Source organism: Eublepharis macularius, chromosome 9 (assembly GCF_028583425.1).
Source record: "Eublepharis macularius isolate TG4126 chromosome 9, MPM_Emac_v1.0, whole genome shotgun sequence".
NCBI lineage: Eukaryota > Metazoa > Chordata > Lepidosauria > Squamata > Eublepharidae > Eublepharis > Eublepharis macularius.
The window spans coordinates 27,857,006-27,878,701 of NC_072798.1; the positions used below are offsets into that span (position 1 = coordinate 27,857,006).

General features: G+C 42.9%; 1 protein-coding gene across 5 annotated transcripts in view; it reads left to right on the forward strand.

Moving 5' to 3' along the window:
• The window catches only part of LOC129335668 (cystine/glutamate transporter-like), a 45,431-nt gene that overhangs the window by 16,070 nt on the left and 7,665 nt on the right, over positions 1-21,696 (forward strand). For all 5 annotated transcript variants that reach the window (XM_054988411.1, XM_054988410.1, XM_054988413.1 and 2 more), the window contains exons 3-11: positions 3,776-4,079; positions 7,174-7,300; positions 8,016-8,131; positions 9,169-9,294; positions 11,140-11,239; positions 11,345-11,389; positions 13,345-13,468; positions 16,886-16,989; positions 19,421-19,517. In XM_054988411.1, the coding sequence (XP_054844386.1) occupies positions 3,884-4,079; positions 7,174-7,300; positions 8,016-8,131; positions 9,169-9,294; positions 11,140-11,239; positions 11,345-11,389; positions 13,345-13,468; positions 16,886-16,989; positions 19,421-19,517 (1,035 nt within the window). In that variant the 5' untranslated portion in view covers positions 3,776-3,883. The remainder of the gene's footprint in view (positions 1-3,775; positions 4,080-7,173; positions 7,301-8,015; positions 8,132-9,168; positions 9,295-11,139; positions 11,240-11,344; positions 11,390-13,344; positions 13,469-16,885; positions 16,990-19,420; positions 19,518-21,696) is intronic.

Genomic DNA, 21,696 nt, shown 5'->3' on the forward strand with positions numbered 1-21,696 from the left:
TTGTGGGGATAATAATAATACTAACTTGTTCACTGCTCTGGCTGAGCACTAATCTATCTAGAAAAGTGGTGTATAAGTGCAGTTGTTATTATTTTGCCTGTGGGTGGCAGATAATGCAGAGGCATTATCTGAGAGGGGCAAAGGGTAACACCCCTTCCCCAATGGTATTCATTTGTCCATATCCCCCTTCCCTGCAGCTTCTCTTTGCATCTAAACTGCACATCTGGTCATGGCTCTGTAGCGATATGTGTAGTTTAGCCTTAAAAGTAGCCTTAGTGCTGCTTCTGCTTCTTCCCGCTATACTCTCTGCCCCTGGAACATAAGAGGGACGGCGCTTTCCTTGTGCTCTGTAACATGCTCAGAAATTGTGTCGATATCAGGGGAGAACAGCTATAAATTTACATAACGTATGTTTTGTAATGGAACGAGAAAGATGTGAATCGACAGGCAACACAGCAGTGAATAAAAATCAGCTCTGTAACTGTGTTTATAGCAAACATGTGGAATATTATTAAGCCAGCCTCAAGGATTAACATATCTGTCTTTTAATGTCTTATGGAAAGGAATTCAGCTTGAAACTAGGGTAGATTACCTTCACAATATAATATGTTATGCTAAAAGCAAGATCAATACAATAAGGGGTGAGATGAGAGTGGTAATATTTTCCTCTAAGACATTGTGGAAGAAATCTCATTGGATTCCATATTTTTGAAATTCAGGGTTGTGGTTTTTTTTGCTGCCCATTGATTCCCAGACATTTCTGGGTGAGAATGATATAAAGAACCTGTCCACAGTTCAGTAAGTGATGTATACATGCAGAGGTTTACACACACAGGCCTTCAGTGCTTTTTTCTGCAAGTTGGGCCATGAAGCAAGTGTTGTGTGTGCTGTCAAGTTGCAGCCAACTTATGGTGACCCCATAGGGTTTTCATGGCAAGAGATGTTCAGAGATGATTTGCCATTGCCTGCCTCTTTGTAGCGACCCTGGACTTCCCATCCAAGTACTAACTAGGGCCAACTCTGTTTAGCTTCCAAGATCTTACTAGATTGGGCTACCTGCCATCCAGGTCAGGGCAACTGGCTGTCAGCAGTCAGTGGGGAAATCCCATTCTCTCTGTGTGTGCGTAGATTATTTTCTGTCCATCACTTTGATTCATTAGTGGGTCTCTGAATCCCTAAACATAAAGCCATTCACTTCAAGGGCACACACATGCATGAGCTGCCACATCCATAAAAATGTATGGGGAACCCTTACATTTGGGTACAAGGTCCTTGTACACAATTGGAGCAGCATCCCGAAGTACTTTTGCATAAATACTTTGTGCAGATGTAAATTCCTTTTGTGGTAGAATAGCTTATAGACATGTGAAGTTGTCTCGTTGGCCCACTGGGTCTGTTATGTTTTAATCTGATTGGCAGTCACTTCCCAAGGATTTGGGCTTAGACTTTGCCCTGAACTTGGTGCCCTTTTAACTGGAGAAATTAGAGATGGAAACTTCTGCATGCAAACCACATGCTCTGCTACTGAGCTTAAAAAGCAGAAAGACTCAATTGACTCATGTTGTTGTTGTTGTTGTATATTTTTTCTAATCACATTCTGCACATCGATCAGGTGATAGGTTGTTGTTTCTGTTCCATTATAATTAGAGCAGTTACAAATTTTTGGACACTGAGTAAAATACAAAGGTCACAATAGATTTCATGAGATTAAATTCCGTGCTGGATTGTGGCTCAATAATGGCTGTCAATGTTTTGATCATACCCAATCTTAAAAGTTAATGAAGGAAACAGAAAAATCAACACTTTAAAATGATAAATGAGCTCACTTTATTATGCTCCAGAGTTCTAGATATAAAATGGATGTAAGAGAGAGCAATACATCCTATTAAGTGTGACATTCATTCAATTGTGATGAATAGACATATTGGCTGTATTCTATTCATAGAGGACCCTGATGAGAATTAATTATGGACTGGTTACACAGTGTCCAAAAACTGTGCTTAACTTCTTTATATCACAAAAAAATTAATTTGACAATTAAAACCAATGAAAAGATAGAAACAATTGAATATAGTGCTCCTGGCCACTTGGTGCATGAGCATTTTATGAAGCACAATAATACAAGATATGTGGTACCTGCATAAAATCATGATAAATCTTATAATTATATTAAAGCACATTCATGAAAAGGGGTGGGAAGGAAGGATATACAGATGAAGAACAAATGCCTGGAGAAAAATGTTTTCAGGTGATAAGGGAGGGACAGAGATGAATGTATGGAAAGAGCACTTTTCATGTTGTGGGATGTCGCAGAACAACCTTTCCTATATTCGATTCAAGGATAGATTTAATTAATTCAATTGCATTCATTTATTTACTTTCCAATTTTCTTCCCAGTCTCCCTCAGTTTGGATCAGGAGCGTGATTGTCCCCCCTAAAATTTCCTAAAAATTCTCCCCCCCGCCTCTTACGTTGGCTGGGATGGGGAAAAGACAGGTACATTATAGGTGCTTGTTTTTTCTTTGACAATGCTAATAGCCACTTGGGAGGAACAGTCAAAAACAGGGCAGTGTAGAGGGGAACAATTAAATTCTTCACACCTTCACCACAACAATTACTGCTTTTGTTATATATATATATTATATAACAAAAGCAGAAATCATATATATGATTCTGTTTTGGGTTGAGTTGGCTTGCTGTGCAACTTGAAAATGCAAACTGGTACAGGGGGGAGGGGGAGGGGCTTCTTAGCCTTTTCTCCTCTGTGTACCTTTCAAAAACTGCCACCCCTGTGGTACGTGTAACTTTCCTCCAGAGAGGTAAAAGCAGCTTGGTGTATCAGAGAGGGGAATGACCAGCCCAAGAGGAAAGCCCCCTTTCCCCCTCTCCTCTTCAAATTGCAGCCCAGTAACTGCATTATGTGAAAACCAAAATTGTCTTTAAGCAAACTGTGGAGCTACACATACGGTACAATTCCGCTCTTAAATAAAGATTAGAAAACGACAGTCTGGCCATGCCCTTAAGAGCCCCAGAAGGGACCCTGATGTAGTTCAACACTACTTTCCACCGCTTGGTGTTTAGCATGCTCGCAAATGACATGTTCCTCCCCTTTTAAATGCAGATATTATGCGATAACTGAATAGCTTGAAGTGACCCTCGCAAATAATCTTTGGTACCAAATGAATGCCGCAGCTGTCAAGAGGAAACTCGTTGATCTAGAATGCATTCCCACATCTTTGGATATTGTGCTATTGTTGTGCTCTCATAGCAGTCATTCATGACTGGTTTGGCTTGTCCACATACAACAGTCCACTTGCAAAGTATTGCAATAGTACACTGCTAGTGTGGTAGCCAATGGTATGTGGATGCAGTCCAATAATGGGCTATAAGAAAGCTACACTTTCAGGAAAAATGTATGTGGTAATTGTTCTTGGCTATACCGGTTTGCTTGTTTGCATTCTCCCTCACATATAAAAACCTTTCCCCATATATAGAAAACTAGCACATCAGGGACCAGACTAGATTTCTCCTTGGCATTCTAGCTTTCTAGAGGACCTATTTCCAGTCTCTGAGCCTGGTGGGGGGAAATCAGGTGAAAAGTGCTTTGTGGGTCAGATTACAGGTGAGGATTGGTGGGAGAGGGGATGGTTGAACACTCTACTTCTAAACATTAGATCTGAGAGATGAATAAGGGTTTGAAAACACTATGTAGTTAAACCGTCAGTGTCATTTTATAAAGCATGCCAGATGTTCTGATCTCTCTTTTTTAATACAGGTTGACAAGGGACCAGAGAAAACCTCTATGGTAGCTCAAGTCCCATCTCAGCTTCAGGAACTTGCGGCACTTGAGTGCCTCTTCCACTCCCACCAGCTTGCATGAGCCATGGGGAAATGTAAGAAGAAAGAGGAGGCTGTCTTTCTGAGGAAAAAGATCACCCTTTTGAGGGCTTTCTCACTCCTCATCGGCAGCATGGTGGGCAGTGGCATTTTCATTTCCCCCAAAGGGGTGCTGGAAAACTCTGGCAGTGTGGGTCTCTCCTTGATCGTGTGGTTTGGCTGTGGGATCCTTTCTATGTTTGGTGCGTGGTGAGTTTCTTTTCCTTCTTCTTTTAACTCTTGGAGAAAATGATGACTGACAAGCAATCCTGTCTAAAACAGTATTTTAATTGTCATGGAAATGGAGGCCTCCCATCTCAAACTGATGCAAAGTTGTATCAAAAGCAGGGGCGTAAATAAGCAAGTCAGAATCCTATGAGCCAGGTAGTTGAGTCAGAAGGCAGGCTTTAGACCATGCTCAGTTTGTGGGTTGGATAGAGCCTTTCCAGTGACTACAACTCCAGATGTGCTGGCTCTTTTGGTTTGTGCTGATTCTCTTCTGTCCACAAAGGGACAGAACATTTTTTCCCATCCAGGTAGTTGACAACCCTAAATATTAAAGGCCTGTTCTCAGGGGAGGCTTCCCTTCTTTACTGAACATAATGTATACCGGAAGTGAGGCCATCATATTAGAGCTACTCAGTGCAGCTTATATGGCTAAGAGTATCCATCAAGACTCCCCCTACCATAAGCCTGGGGTCTCCTCTCTTTGGAGGCCACTTCCTGTGCTGTCAGGTATACACTACAGCATGAACTCAGAAACACAGAAAGCCACAGCCTTCTAGAGTTGTCGGAGTACTTGCCTGGAGATAAGTAGGAGCTGAAGCATGGACTGGCAACTCAAGCGCAGCTCAGACAGAGGTGCCAGCTGGGTACCACTCTATTACGTCCCCTGATCCCTGCTGAATTGGTAGCTGCAATACTCCCTCCTGGCCATCTGCAGTGCTAACTCTAGCAGTGGTAGCTGCTGCCCTGCAGTGCTAACTCTGCAGGGCAGCAGAGAATGAATCAACAGATCCTCTCTCTGGGATGCTGCTAAGATTGCCAAGAGAATAAGGCACCAAGGTCACAGTGCTAGAACCCTGCTACCTTTGGCACCTTATACACTATCCCCAATGAGATAAAAGAGTTGTTTTGCTAGTACTGACTAGGATAAAATGCAGTACTGAAGATATAAGGACAAGGGTTTACTGTACAAGACTGAGGCTGTAGTCTGCGCGAGATTAGTGACAATAATGTATGCAATTTATGAAATATATGTAATCAGAAAACTGATGTAACTATATTGCCTCCACTTCCATGACAGCCTTAGCTTGGCCTTGAACTTGAGCAGACACAGGGAGTTAATATGTAAACTATTATAAATTAGGATCTTATCAGAAGGCTGCCTACAAGGAACTCTAGGCTGCGTGATGAAATTTGGAAGGACAATTCAAAGTCCTTGATGCCAGGATACACAATCAGTAGCTTCCTTGCATCACTATATCCCTACTCTGAATTTGTTCTCTGATGGACTATAGAAAACTGAAAACTAAACCTCCCCCAAATCAATGATTTGCAGAAAAACCATCACATCACAATTATCAGAATAGAAACTATAGAAAACTGAAAACTAAACCTCCCCCAAATCAATGATTTGCAGAAAAACCATCACATCACAATTATCAGAATTATCACATCTTCCAAGGTCGGTAAAATGAGTACCCAGTTTCCTGGAGGTAAAGTGTACACGATTGGGGAAGGCAATGGCAAACCACCCCATAACAAAAGTCTGCCAAGAAAACGTCGTGATGCGACATTCCCCCCATGGGTCAGTAATGACTCAGTGCTTACACAGGGGACTACCTTTGCCTTTACCTGTAATGAACCAAATAGCTGCAAGTGCTATTGTAGCTTTGTCCTGTGGCCTTACCTCTGTCACCTTTCAAGCTATGTTTTGGTCAGTCCTACCTTCTTGTGGCTTCTTCCACAAGTCATTCTTTGACCATTGCCTGTCTCCACCTGAGTTGTGCAAAACATTTCTTTATTCATGACTATTATTTTACTGAAATCTCAAAGAATCAGAAGATGGAAGGGAAGGAAGGAAAGATTGTGCTTGCAATGGAAATACTAACTCCACTTTTAAAGAAAGTATTTGTTTTGCATAAACAAAACAGCTTGGTTAAGACATCATGTGAAATCATGATTTACTTTAAACTAGGTATGTTTTGATTGTCTGAATGTAGGCTACTCTATTACCTACGGTTAGATCAAACCAGGAACCCTAGGGAGCTATTTTAAGCATTAACTTTGAGGCTAAAGTGCTGAAAAATGAAGCCAAAACAAACTGATAAATTAATCCTACTTCTACAGGTCGTATACCACAAACACCCAGTCACTTTTAATAATGTTTTATATTTGTATAGAACCCCCACAGAAAACTGTAAACTCTCTGCCAACTTTAAAAAGCCTGTGCAAATGATTCCCTTTGAATTAGAGGTCTAAAATGTGCAGCAGGCCTGAAGCGTAGGCTAAAAATAACACTGGCTGGCTGTAAGATAACTTTTGGCCATATGGCACCATTGTGGATGTACATATGGAAGCATCATGGAACTTATCACAGCCTCCAGGTTTATGTTCAGGCCATCAGTGTACATCATTCAGCAGTTCCTGGTGGGCACTTTGAAGCTCAAGGCAGAGCTGCAGTAGAATTGGGTGTTTAACCCTTTTCTTTCTCCCGTTATTTTGATAGTCCCTCTGAAGCCACAATCATCTCAGTTGGGGGGGCGGGGAGTCAAGTACAGGTGCTTGACTTTGTTGTTTCCCACCTACAGAGCTAATTGCAGCTTTGGAAGGGCTATTTAAATAATTGGAGGCATGGTGGGAAAGTGAAATGCTCCCTGGTGAACCTTCACTGATCTTCAAAGCAACTGTGTGGAGCTGCTGATTGGGTTTTTCAAAAGCCATTTATTTTGGTCCCGACTTTCATGCTGTGCCGTGCCATCTTTCACTGGATCTGGAAGTCTTCAGAAAGGCAGACTGTGGATGCTGTAACTAAAGAAGTAAATCCTCGCAACAGCCCAATGTAGTTGCCCAATGAACTATACAACCAGGCAGGGATTTGAACAGGGGCTAATTTTGATCAATGCGCTACACATTGTAGGATTTGCAGTACGAGTAACTGGAAGTAGGGGTTTTTGTCAGGCAAGAGGAATTTTCACTAAACATTGAGGAATACCACAATTGCTTCAAGAGAACACTCAGGGAAAACTTCTTGGGATGATTTCCTGCAATGCTTTTCTATCCAAATTCTTTCAGGTGCTTTGAGTTATGCAGAACTCGGCACGCGAATCACAAAGTCTGGAGGCCATTACATCTACATCTTGGAGACCCTGGGCCCTCTGCCAGGGTTCCTGTTCCTGTGGGCCGAGTACTTTGCCATAAGGTAAACTTTTCCTTCTGCAACCTGCTATAAATTTAAGGATCAAGTAGCTATGCCCTGAACCATTCTGTGCATTTTATATATATTATATGTATGTACATTTCAGTGCTTCTGAGACAAAGTACAGAGTTAAGAATCAATATATACATATAAATAAAAACAGCACAGGCAAGTGGATATATTATGTTTCCAGTAATACTGGCAACTTTCTATAACTAACAGGACAACGTGAATGGTTTGCCTTTAGTCTGAAGGTCAAACTCGATGTGGAAGTTTTTAAAGAGTTGGGTCTGGGGTCCCCAGACAAAGCTGAAGTTCCCTGCAGCCACACAGAGTCAAAAGCTTAGATCCTGAAAATCTTGTTGGTCTCTGAGGTGCCACTGGACTCAAATTCTTAGAGAAAAAGAGGCATCAGACCTACCAGTGGGCTTCATCGCTGAGCAAGGATTCAAACTCATCTCCCCCAGTACAACTCTTAAAACCCTGAGCACCACACCTTGCTGGCTCTTGTTTCACTGTTCATAGATTGCTACATAAATGCTATCACTGATACGAATTATTACATGTAGGGAAAAGTAACCCAAATGCTATGGCTAGGCAGAGGGCAGAGTTAAAGTTAAGTGAAGCTAACGGCACAGTTGCTTGGACTTTTGCTTCTTGCCTGGCGAACGTAATCATGATTTTCTTTGAGGTCTCATCTCAGCACTCTCCTTCCCAGGCCCGCCAACAGTGCTGTTGTGGCTTTGGCATTTGGGCGGTACATCTTGGAGCCCTTTTTCGCTCCCTGTGCAGCTCCACTTCTGGCTGTGAAGCTGGTTGCTCTCCTTGGGTATTGTAAGTACATGTCTTTGTTTTGATTTATTTCTTGGCTGCCTCTCCAATATTGTTCTCAATATGACTTACAATCTAGTTAGAACAGTACATCATCAGCACCCCACTTCCCAGCAACATAAATATCACTAATAGTGGCTTTTAAAAAATGACAAACCCTGCCAGTTGTAAAAACAAAACCCAAGCCATAACCCAGACAGATCCAGTCAGCTAACTGCCCAGATAAAATCAGACAAAGCCATCAAAATGGGAGTTTGTTAACTATACGATATGGCCAGGCTACAAGTGTCGAATGACACATGTTGGACACTTGTCAGCTTCCCTCAAGTTTTGATGGGAAATGTAGGCAGCTTGGTGGAATGTTGGACAAGCAACAGTTGAAAAGTCCATTGGACAGCAGTCAGAGAACCAAGCTGTAAAACCAGGATGCCTACATTTCCCATCAAAACTTGAGGGAAGCTGACAAGTGTCCAACCTGTGTCATTTGTCACTTGTAGCCTGGCCCTATAAGGCAAGAAAACTCTGCCTAAAACCCAGCAAATACAATTGTCTTTGTATGTAAAAAAATAGTAAACGAGCTGACAGGTAAGCTGGGGGGGTGGGGGGGAAGCATTCCACCACCAGTAAAGCCCCTTCTCTCATTGCCTTCCACCTTGGCTGGGGTACACTTAAGAATTTATTTTTATTTATTTACTTACTTTATTTATACCCCAACATTCTCTCCAGTGGGGACTCGAGGTAGCTTACATAATTCTTCTCTGCTCCACTTTATCCCCACAACAACCCTGTGAGGTAGGTTAGAATGAAAGTGAGTGACTGGCTCAAGGTTGCCCAGCAAGCTTTCATGGCAGAGTGGGGATTTGAACCTCAGTCTCCCAGATGTTAGTCCAACTCTCTAACCACTACACCATGCTGAAATTGTGTTCCTTATTGTACAGTCCTGACAAAGTTAAATGCCTTGAAATCACATGGATGCCACATGTTTGATGCTGCACTTGAAATACATTGTTGAATTAATTGCCTTTTCTCTCCTGTTTCAGATATTGTCCTCATCTTGAACTCTTGGAGTGTGAGCTGGAGCGCCAGACTTCAGACTGTCTTGTCCATCATCAAACTTGCGGCTCTCGCTCTTATCATTGGCCCAGGCATAATGCTTTTAGCCCAAGGTATCTCTTAATAAATATGATTCCTCTCTGTCCCTGTCTCTACCTACCTGTCTCTTAGCAGCCTGGATAGCCCAGACTAGGAAGCTAAGCAGGATCGGCCAAGGTCAGTGCTTGGATGGGAGACCACCAAAGAAGTCTAGGGTTGCTAAGCAGAGGAAGGTAATGGCAAAACATCGCTACCCATCTCATGCCTTAAAAAGCCCTTGGTGAGTCACCATAAGTCACTTGTAACTTGAGCTCACTTTGTCTGTCTCACTGTCTGTCTGATATATTTTTATCCTAAAAGTAGGAATAAATGAGTGGAGTACAACAAATATAAAACAGCATACCAATTTAATTTAACACCAACTAAAAATGTCAATAAAACAGCGTTTTCTAAAAGATAGCAGCGATACACATATTGCACAACCCAGCAATAACAACAAACCATGGGGCTGGATGGCTATCTGGTAGTTGTTAGCAAAATGGGGGGGGGGATTACACACCCCATGGCTGGTTCCATAGCCTGCCCGCCTCAACCACCATATACCAGGTGGAATATCTCAGTCTTACAGGCCCAGTGGAAGGATAACAATTCCTGTTAGGCCCAGATCTCCATAGACAGAGAGTTCCATCAGGTGGGGGCCAGGACTGAGAAGGCCCTGGTCCTGGTTGAGGCAAGGAAGCCTAGGGTTGCTATACAGAGGAAGATAATGGCAAACCATCTCTGCTCATCTCATGCCATCTCAGGATGGTGAAGAGCTCCAAGAGCACCTCTGTAAATTGGGAATGTGGGCAACAGTGTGGCCAATGAAGGTCAATGTAGGCAAATATAAGATGTCTTACACTGGAACAAACTTTAAAAATATGCTGATGGGGTCTGAACTGGTTAAGACTGAAAGGGAAAGAGATGTTGGGTTTGTAGGGTATAGCTCAATAAAAATATCAACTCAGGTGCAGCAGAGCTACAGCAGTGAAAAAGTAAACACCAGTGCTAGGAGACTCCATTAGGGGGAAGGCCTTGATCTCTGTGCCCTGTTTGTTGGCCTTGAAGGACAACTGGTTGGCAACTGTGTGAAATAGGATGCTGGACTTGATGGACTATTGGTCTGATCCAGCAGACCTCTTTCGTTCTTATCTTGTCCTTCCTCCAAAGAGGTTCTCCCCTCTAAGCCTAAGCAGAAGAAAGCCTCATTCTATCCAATAGTACTTACTCCTAGGAAATTGTTTTTAGCATTCCACTCGCTTCCTTTGACATGAGTAGTTGACTGTAGATGATGTTAAGTGAAAGTGTTGTGTTTTCTACAATGTTTTACTTCTCCATCCCCAGTGGCTTAACTATCCCATACCTATCAGTATAAGACATTATTTCAGATCTCACAGCAGGACAAGTTACAGACAATTGAAAAGTCCAAAAAAAATTCTTCCTTTGTGTGTTGTATTCTAGGGTCATGATTTTTAGTTTCCAGAAGCACACATTTTAAAAGTGTAGTAATGGTGGAAAGTACTGTCAAGTCATAGCTGCTGTAACATAGTGATTAAGTGGTTGGGTTGCGAATCAGCACTCTGCTGGTTCAATTCCCACTACTGCCATGAACTACGCACCTTCAGTTCCTAACTTAAAAGGAAAGGGGTATGCAGGCAATGGCAAACCGTCTCTGGTAGTCTCTTGCCATGAAACCCCCCACAGGGGTCAGCTATAATAACAACAACAACATGCTTATATCCCACCCTTCTAGACAGATTAGTGCCCACACAGAGTGGTGAACAAAGTCAGTGTTATTATTATCTTCACAGCTGTTTAAATATCATGGGAAAGTATCTGTTCTTACCACTTTTGTTTCCTAATCTTCTGATTTTCTTTAGGCCACACAGGAAATTTCCAGGATGCTTTCAATAACCAAACACTAGTTTTGGACAAGCTACCATTAGCTTTTTACGCAGGGATGTTCGCCTATTCAGGATGGTATGCATACTTAATGTCTTATAAATCTTCTTATGGCTTATAAACGTTGTTGAAATATCAGTACAAACCTTTTTGTCTTATTCCCCTCCACCCCACCCCACGCAGGTTCCAGACTAGTTTTGTACGAGAAGAGCTAGTGAGGCCAGAACGGTGAGTCTGAGAGATGAACCTTGAAAACTAGCCATAGCTGAGACATAATAACTTCAAAATACAAAGAAGAACTCCACAGAGCAAAAAAATTGTTAGCTCATTTCCACCATTCAAGAAAGAATTAGCCTCTATCTGATTAATCTTGGGGTGAGGCCATTTCAGGAATTCCGTTTGTACCACTTGAGGGAAAAGCTCTTCTGGAAGGAGAGGGACACCCTTGTGAGCGTAAGCATTTGTGTGTGTGAGGAAGAGGATGAAGGTAACTGTGGTTCACATTGAACCTAACCTTAACAACATTTGAAGGTGAAATGAGACCTGCTGTCAGGCGATCCAAGACTGAGTCTCACATTTTTAAAAGCGTAAATAGTAACTGTAGGGATTTGGCTGAGGACCAGGGGCTTTAATCTTGCCATTTGCCTGTGGGGGGATTGTACAGACTCCAGTAGAATTAAAGACATGGAGACCGACGGTTAACCCCTCCCTTCCTTTGTAATGTGGCACTGATTTGGATGAGGAGTTTCCCGTGGCTGCAGTGTACACTGCGGGAGCTCTACCTGTTCACAGATCTACTGATGTCACATCAAGTTCAACCTCAAGTTACCTTATAGTGCTGGCATCTAATCCAGGTATTACCTTTGACTCCCTCTAGAGGTTCGATGTTTTATCCGAAGCAGACTTGAAGATTTCTGCAGGCATCTCTTGGTTTCTCTAACCTTATCACCTGTCCCTCACTGATGTCAGACTTTTGGTGTAACCAGCCTTTTACTTGTCAATATTTTTTTGTGCCCAGTTTTAGAAGTCTTGGTTGAGGCTTGAACACAAGGAGAGAAAAATGATTGAGGGGGAAAGTTTCTGAATTATAAACAGTTTGCAGTACCCATTATTTGTTTGTTGACAGTGTACATAATTCCAATGTATTGTAAGTGACATTAAATAGGAATGAATCCCAGCCCCACTCGCAAGTTTCCTTTGCCTGGACATTTTTGTTTGTTTATTTACTTCATTTATAACCCACTCTTCTCCCCAATGGGGATCCAAAGCAATTTGCATCAGTCTCCTTTCCTCCATTTTCTCCTCACAACCACCCTGTGAAGTAGGTGGGGCTAAGAGCAAGAGACTAGCCTGAAATCACCCAGTGAGCTTCCATGGCAAAGCGGGGATTTGAACCTGGTTGTCCCAGATCCTAGTTTGACACCCTAACTGCCACACCACACTGACACACCATTAGAATATAACAATGATTGGATGCAGGGCCGGTGCACCCATTGAGGCCGGGCCGGCAGCCGCCTCGAGCGCTAAAGCGCCGGGGGCATCAGGGGTAGGGGCGTGCGCCATGGAGCTCAATTGCCCTGTGCTGCTGCACCCGGCCAGGAGCTCTGTGCTGCTGCCGCCGCTGCCGCCAGCAGCAGCACACAGCTGCGGGCCAGGTACGGCAGGCGGCTGAGGCGGCACATGGAGCAACTGAGCCAGAGGGAGGATGCACGTGCTCCGCCCCGGCCGCCTGCCATGCCTGGCCCGCAGCTGCTGCACCCAGCCAGGAGTGTGTGCTGGTAGCAGCAGCATGGGGCAGCTGAGCAGGCAGCCTCCCAGCCCTCCTGCTCAGTTGCTCTGTGCTATTGCTGCCGCCGCGGCCACCACCAGCACACAACTGCGGGCCAGGCGCAGCAGGTGGCCAGGGTGGCGTGGAGCAACTGAACGGGATGACTGGGAGGCTACCCGTGAACTATTGTGCCCCCGTGTGATGATGTCACATGCAGTGACGTCATCATGCAGTCCAGGTGCCCACGCGCACCAACAGCCCTGAAGCTGCCTCAGGCACCAGAAACGCTGGCGCTGGCCCTGATTGGATGACATGAAATGATGCATTTAGTTGTTTTGTAAATTTATGCAGAAGTATACTTCCATTACAGTCTTTCCATTTCTCTCCTGTTTCCCTGCCCCCTCTTCTTTTGTAGAAATATTCCTCTGGCTGTCATAGTTTCTGTGATCACCGTGATTGTGGGCTACATGCTTACCAATGTGTCCTACTACACTGTGTTGACTGCAACAGATGTCCTGGCCTCCCAGGCAGTAGCCGTGGTGAGCTGAAAGATGGCTTTATTGACTGATGCAGAATCCACGCGTCCCGGCGTTGCGGTAAACCTTCGCTAAACTTCTGGAAGTATAGTGTCTTTCTAGCACAATTTCTGACTTGTGGCGCGATGAGTCAGAAATCGCGCTAGAAAGATGCTATACTTCCGGAAGTTTAGCACAACACTGGGACGCGCCAGGATGTGTGGATCCAGCCAAGATTTACATACTTGCCTTTTCCCTGAGCATCCTAGGACAAGGCTGGTAACATGTGTATATATATATATATATATATATATATATATATATATATATATATATATATATATATATATATATAAATATAAAATTGTTACTTGCCTGTATAACAATGATATATATATAAAACATTGATTTAGACAAGAAACACTAGCAACAGATATAAAAATATTAAAATTGTTTTGCTGTTTCTAGTTTCCCCCCCACACCTCCGAGGTTTCAATTTGCAGTAAATGGAAATTTGGCATCAACAACAGTGGTTGCTAAAAACAGGATTTGGATTAAAACTATCAGAGATGTTACAGCATAGAGAAAGTAGACTTAGGCCGAATCCACATTACCTTCGCGTGTCCCGGTGTTGCGCTAAATGTCCGCGAAACACCCGGAAGTATAGAGTCTTTCAAGCGCGATTTCAGAAATCGCGCTTGAAAGACGCTATACTTCCGGGTGTTTCGCGGACGTTTAGCGCCGCGCGGAGGTAATGTGGATTCATTCATTCAAGGAGTGGGCAGTTACAACCTTTAGAAGCAATAATCCCCTACCCATTACAGAGGTGATATTTATTCAAAGCAAAAAAATCAGTGTTGAAAATGCTGAATTTAGATTTGATAAAGAGGTTTGGCATAATCAGCCTCCAAGGGTGGAACAAGGTCTTGGGATTTCTTACTCCCTGTAGGTATTTACCATCTTAGCAAAATCTGGGACTCTCCACCCAGTACGGCTGTCAACTACTTAAGCAAAACTAGTGAACGGTCTCTGTATTTTTCTTGGTTCGATCTCAGTTCTACATCATTACATTTTACCTGATATTTCCTGCATTTCATGACCCCTTGAGGTTTATTTTTTAAAATACCTCCTGCATAAGCGGTCTGCTTAGTGAGGAGTTGCTCATCATACCTACCCCAGTGAAGTGAAGAAGTGAGCTCTAGTCCGTAAAAGCGGAGGCTGGAATAAAACTTTGCTAGTGCTACTAGATTCCTATTTAGTTTTGCAGTGAAATTTCTGTCCGCCAAGTTGAGCCAGTTCATATGGGCCGGTGGATCTGGATACATAGTTGTCCTCCATTATGGAGGGATCTGGATCATGAGCCAAATAAAATAAAAACATATTGCTGGAAGGCACCCCAAAGGTCATCTAGTCCAACCCCCCAAAGGTCATCTAGTCCAACCCCCTCCACAATACAGGACATTCACAACTACCTCCCCCCCGATCTCTGGACAAACCTGCCTGGAGGAAAATTCCTTTCTGCCCCACTGGCTAATCATTGCAAAGTCAAAAACGCCCTTTAATTAATAGCATAATAAACTAGCACCTTAAAGACCAACAAGATTCCCATGATTTAAGCTTTTGAGAGTCAGAGCTCCCTTTATCAGATATTTCATCTGATACTAGCATTTACATAATGGCATGTATACCACCACTCCATGCACGGGACGTGGAGTTTTCCTGCCTTCCTCTATGGCCTTTCTGGCACGCAGAAAGACCATAGCCAGCATGGAGGATCTGTCTGAAGGAATAGCTGTGTTGGGAGGGGGCTGGAATGAGGAAGCCCATGGGGTAGAATTCTCTCTCTTCTGCAAGCTCAGCACCACTGGGGAAAGGGGTTAATTCCCTCCCTTTTGTCCTTCCCCTCTCTAACCCACCAACCCTCATGACCATTTCTCTCCTTGGGTCCCACAACCCCCCAAATGATCTTTCTGGCGGTCAGAATTGAGAAGAATGCAGGAAACATCTGTGCATGGGTGGTTGGATACAAGCCAGTGTATTTTACTTGTTCAAACTGTTTCACATGCATTAGTTTGGTAATCATAACAATATCTGGATAAGGTAAGGAAATGCCATGGGATTTCCACGTGTTTGTGTAGGGGGAGATAAAGAAAGAGACAGTGTGATATAGTTTGTCCTGCTGCATTCTGTCAAATCAGAGTGTTCTCTGATACAGCCACTGTATAAGACCGTAATGTTCTCAGGATAGGAACACATTGAACCTCAGAAGGCACGCAGCTAGTAATTTATCAGACCTGTGAGGTGGTATTGTAAAGCTGTTGTTGCCCACATTTTTTTCATTTCTCATGGTCTCTGGCCAAAATGATTTTTGCAAGTTTTCAAACGGTACCCTGGAAAAGTTGAAAGTAGCACTCAGAACTGCAGCCAGCTGTGTTGGAACAGAGCTATGCTAATTTCAGTGTGAGTGGAGCAGGTATCAATTGGACAGTGTCCATGATGACATATGCAGGAGACCTGCTGGCCGGTAGCTTACTAATCATGTTGGCCCAGCCTCTCAGTTTCCATTTTGACTTCCACCTTGAAACACATTTTTCTGCCTAGCAGCTAGGATGCATCCTCTTGGTCTTGATTATACAGAAGCATTTTCTGCTGTGAGTATGACCTTCCCAGAAGGAGACCATCAAAAACACTCTAAACTCCTGGAGGTGAATTGGGCATTTTCCCACTGAGGTGAAAGTCAAGGCTACATAAAGCCCCTCTGTCTCTGGACTCCATCAGCACACACTATAATCAATATACAGCTGTAAGCATGGATTTGTTCTCTGTAAGTAACAGAGTAAAACTGGTTTAAGTTATGTCCTCCTGAGTCCTAGAAAACAAAATCTCCTTCTCAATATCATAAGGCTTGAGATATAAGGAATAAGGCATATCTTTGCAAGGGAAGGAACTAGAGACTTACTGTAAAAAAAAATGAAAGCTGTGAATTCAGGGAAACTGCACCTATTGTTACAATGAGAACCAGCAAGTCAGCTACAGCAGGGCATGAACTCAATCTGTTGTGTGGCTACTCCATTGCAGTTGCAAATGCTTTTGCATTCCCGACAGCAGTGTGGTTGCAGCCAAAGACAACTCAGAGGTAACCATCCTATAATATAGAATGTAGGCAAACCAAGAAAAAGAGCTTCTCTGACCTGTAGGTGATTGCAATGAATCAAATATTGTCCTGGATCTGGAAAATCATATTATCTTCAGGACTACCCTGGGTCAAAGGGAGTTTAGCAAGTGGAGATACGAGGAACAATTGAAATGAAGAATTAGAATGAAACAAAGTGGGTTGGCACACTTGCTCGCTGAAAGTTGCCTCATTATGACTTCCTGTCAACTCAAAGTCCCTTGATCAAGATCCTCACAGTGTTGATCTCAAACATGCCTCTCTTTCAGAGCTTTGCACGAAAAGCTTTCCAGAGCCTCATCTCAGTGATTCCTGTCTTGGTTGCCTTATCTTGCTTTGGAACCATGAATGGAGGAATCTTTACATTTTCAAGGTCAGTTATTTGCAACCTTTTAAAACTTTTACAGCTGCTTTAAAAACTTTCTCTCTCCTACCCACATCTGTCACATTTTCATACCCCCCCATCTGCAAGGGGCTCAGGTTAGTGTCCATAGTTCTCTCCTCTTCCTCCATTTTATTCTCACAACAACCCTGTGAGGTAGAATTGCTTAACAGAGAGGGAATGGCCCAAGGTCATCCACTGAGCTTCATGGCTGAGTTGAGATTTGAACCTGGGTCTCCCCAATTCTAGTCCAATAGTAAAGACTGACTGGGAACTCAAACACGTAACAAATGAATGTGTGAGAGAGATGTTTCTGGGAAAGTTTGCTTTTCTATTTCAAAGCTGTATGTGTGGTGAGCAAATTGCAGTAGAGAACTGAGGGGCAGGGAGTGCTTAACTCTTCACCTACTGGTATCCCCTGAAAACTCCCCACTTGCTGCATTCAAGTTGGAAGAAAGGAAGCAATAGATAGAATTCTATTGCTTTAAGGCAGAAGCCCCTAATTTCCTGTAGCATACTGGGTAAGTGGTTGGGTTGTGAATTGGTAGTTTCAAATCCCGCTACTGCCATGAGCTCAGCAAGTGGCCTTGGGTAAGCCATTCCATTCGGCCTCAGCTTCTCAAGTTCAACTGAATGGTGGGGATAATGATAACACTCACTTTGTTCACTGCTCTGAGTCAGACAATAATCTGTCTAGAAAAGCAGTGTATAAGGACAATTATATAATAATAACAACAACAACAATAATAACATTCAATTTATACACCGCCCGTCCACTCAGAGCGGTTTACAAAGTGTCATTATTATCCTCACAACGATAATCACCCTGTGAGGTGGGCGGGGCTGAGAGAGCTCCAAGAAGCTGACCCAAGGTCACCCAGCTGGCTTCAAGTGGAGAAGTGGGGAATCAAACCCGGTTCTCCAGATTAGAGTCCCGCGCTCATAATAATCACTACACCAGACTGGATCTCAGCCAGTTTAGCATGGGCACTTTTGAAATTTCGCAATGGATGTTAGGTGCTAGCCCAAAATAGTTGTCCTGGGAGGGGGGCAAAATGGTTGCCACAGTGCTGGGGCCAATTACAAAATGTTGGGAGATTGTGAGTCAAGCATCCTCCTATGATGGAGGCAGCTATTTCTGAACGGAGCTCTTAGTGGACACTCCTGGGCTCTTCCAGAACACCTTTTGCTCCTATAAGGTGGGGGAATGTCAGGATTATTTCTATCCTGATGGGAAGAGTGCTGAAGAAACAGATGGGTGCTAAGACATCCATTGGTGAGAGCCATGGTTCCCATAAGCATAACGTTGGGGATCTTCTAGTTTACGGTAACTGTAGCCTTTAATAAAGGCTAATTGCAAATGAATGAGAGAAGGGTCGAATCCACATTCACCCATTACCCGCATGTTTATCGGATATCTTCCGTTTGCCTCCAATCCGCGATTTTTTCCTCTTTGTTCACATTCCTGCTTCCAATCCGTCTTTCTCGCGCGTCCCTCCAGTCACACGGCCGCTCGAAAACCGCTTTTTTGGGCGGGACCTTTTTCCCTGCCCATTTTTTAAAAAAAAATTTTAGCGCACTTTTCCGTTATTTCGATCTTGCCTTATAAAGAAACATCATTGAAGATAATGATGCCTCTCTTTCCCCCACTGACAGCATTGATGGCTCTCTCCCGTTTCTTTTTTGGAAATTTGGAAGCATGTGGGAAGCTTTCGTGGTCATTTCCTATGCAGGACAGTTCAGTGCCTGAATTTTACTGAAGTTTCACTTCCTTGGAGTGTCATTATTTCGATATTTCGTAATTTCGATATTACAGTAATATAAAATAAAAAAAATAAAAAACAGTTAAAAAGGAAGTTTCGCGAGTCCGTTCTGAGGATGGATTCACCCCAAAATGATTTTTCAAACTACCAGATTTGATTCAGAAACAGCATAATCAATAAATCCAATGCTGTGAAGTCAAAAACAGTCTTTTGCAGACTACAGAGCACTTGCAAGTTGAATCAGCCAATAGGAACTCTCGGAACGGCCGGAGAGACAGGAAGGGGGGTAGTTTTTAAAAAAACCGCGTAAATTGCGCATTGGCCCGTTCACGGCCACCGTGAAACTCCCGTTGAAAACCTGTGACCACAGATTCGGGAGAAATGCGAATGAAATGCGTCTGTTTAATGAGGTAATGTGACCGGCACTCGGGATTGCGTGGGGAATGTGGGGAACATGCGACTTAGAATGAGTAATGTGGATTCGACCAAGGCGTAAAGCAAATATCTGCAGAAACAAGAAGGTAACTAGGAAATAATTCCATTCTTAAGGCTGCACCTTCTAGCAGATCTACCCAGAGGTGCAATTAATCACCACTGCAGTCAGTAATAAATAACAAAAAGGACTCAGGTTAAAGGCGCTGCTTGTTTTCTCCTACCAGGACACTGTTTGTGGCTTCAAGGGAGGGGCAGTGGCCTCCCCTCTTCTCTATGATCCATATTCAAAGACATACACCCTTACCTGCTGTCATGCTGATGGTAAGATTCTGCTTCTTCAACATCTGATAATTTCTTATCTGACAAGTGACTTTAAAACGCCTGGCATGGATTTGAGAATTACAGATCTTAGAAATTCTCCAAGTATATCTCTTGCAGACTCATGCATGAATCTCACAACTTTGCTCAGCAAAGTCGGAAGCCTTTCTGCAGCCTCCTTCAACTTAGAGTGATTCCGCACACGTTGGATAATGCACTTCCAATCCTCTTTATAGATCATTTGGAACAGATTTTGTTGTGTGCGGAACAAAAAATCCATCTCAAACGATTGATAAAGTGCACTGAAAGTGTATTATCCAACGTGTGCGGAATCAGCCTTAAATGACTTTTCCCCAGGCTAAAGTACCACTAAAGCTGGAGGAAGGCTCCTTAGGCTAGATAAAATGGAAGTCCAGTGGCACCCTTACAGGACAAGCCTAACCAGAGTTACTGCAGTCTAAGCCCATTGATTTCAACGAGCATAGACTGGTATAACTCTACTTGGGATTGCACTTTAAGACTATTCCACCGTGAGGTTTGTTGAGTCAGAGCTCACTTCTTCAGATGCCATGAAGAGGAACTCATTGTCTAATTTTTAAAGGGAAAATTACTGAAGCGAGGGCAGGCAGTTGGGGGCAGAGAGAAGCTTGGTATCAGGAGTGATACTCTGCATAAAATCCTGAAACAGATGAGGTTGTTTCACATAATGGATGAGCAACACCAGAGATTCCAAACTCTCTTTCCAAAGGTACAGATGTAATTGAGAACAATAAACAACAAAAAATCGAAGAAGAAGCTTGAAGTGTGAGAAAGTTAACTTGACATCAGTAAATGGTTGTAGTTTGTTTCACCTGTTAAGAACAGCCAATCAACGTTAGTAAAAAGTAGACGCTGTTGAGCTGTTAGAAATTATAGTGAGAAAGAAAATTCAAGTCTCTGTTTAAGCCAGGATGAGAGTAGTGTTAATTTCTTGGTAAGTTCTACTTCAGCATTTCTGCATTGTATGTTCCCTTAGGTTATAGGAAGTCTTTCAAGCTTTGCTGAGCAGAGTGGTAGGATATGTGCCATCATGTTAAGTGCAGTATGGAAATAATACAGCCCAGTGTATGGATGGATTATATTTCTAGACAAAAGGGAAGAAAGGGACTCATCAAGGAACACTGGTTCTTTCTAAGTGCAAGAAAAAGTGAGTGGCATTGTAGTAGATACTGGGATAAGTAGTCTTTTTAAATTTTAGCTTATATGCCATCTTTCTGTTTCACAAGAAGCACTCTAGGTAATCAGTAGTGGCAAAATGCATAAAATTAATGCAACAGGATGAAAACTAAAACCACAATCATCATCATCATCATCATCTAACAACAACATAACAATGGCAGGCAAACAACGGTTATGTTTAAAGTCCAATAAGTTATCATTAGTTTATAATGTAAGTGCTTTAAAGAGGATGCCATTTGCACCTTCTGACGATCTTTAAGGGCAGCCCGATGTAGAGCATATTGCAGTAGTCCAACCAGGATGTTACTAAGACAACTGTGCAGATGGCCAGGTTCATTCTTTTCTAGGAATGGCGGCAGATGGCAAACCAATCTAAACTGACAAAAATGCAGATGATTTTATTTTAATGTTCTGTTCAAAGATTTTAGAATTTGACACTGAAGTTTCATGTTACTGTATTTATTTAACATATTTTTTATCCTGCCACAAACTCAGAGTGTTGTTTTGTACATTTTATCCTCATGACAACCCTGTGAGGTAGGTTAGTCTGAGAGTGTCTGACTGTTCCCAAGAACAGCTTTGACAGATTTGGATCTGGGTTTCCCAAATCCTAGTCCAACACTCTAATGTCTACACCAGACTGGCTGAAATTTTGTAGACTATATTGTTGTTTACAGCCAGCCAGGAAAAGAAACCATAGTTTCTGCATAGACCTGTTGAAGTTTTGGTAATATACAAGTGTGTGAATTAATCAATTGACATCTAGATGTTTCATCCACTAATAATCATTCGTTGACTGACAGCGTAGTGGTTGCACTCACAGTTTGTATTGATGTTCTGTAAAGCGTTTCAGTGGATTAGTTCCAATTTATCCTGAATAGTGAGGGTTGTAATTAGCTTGTCCTTTAATGTACATGTTGACCTTGGACTCTTGAGTTGTCACCCACTAAAAAAAAATCCCCTG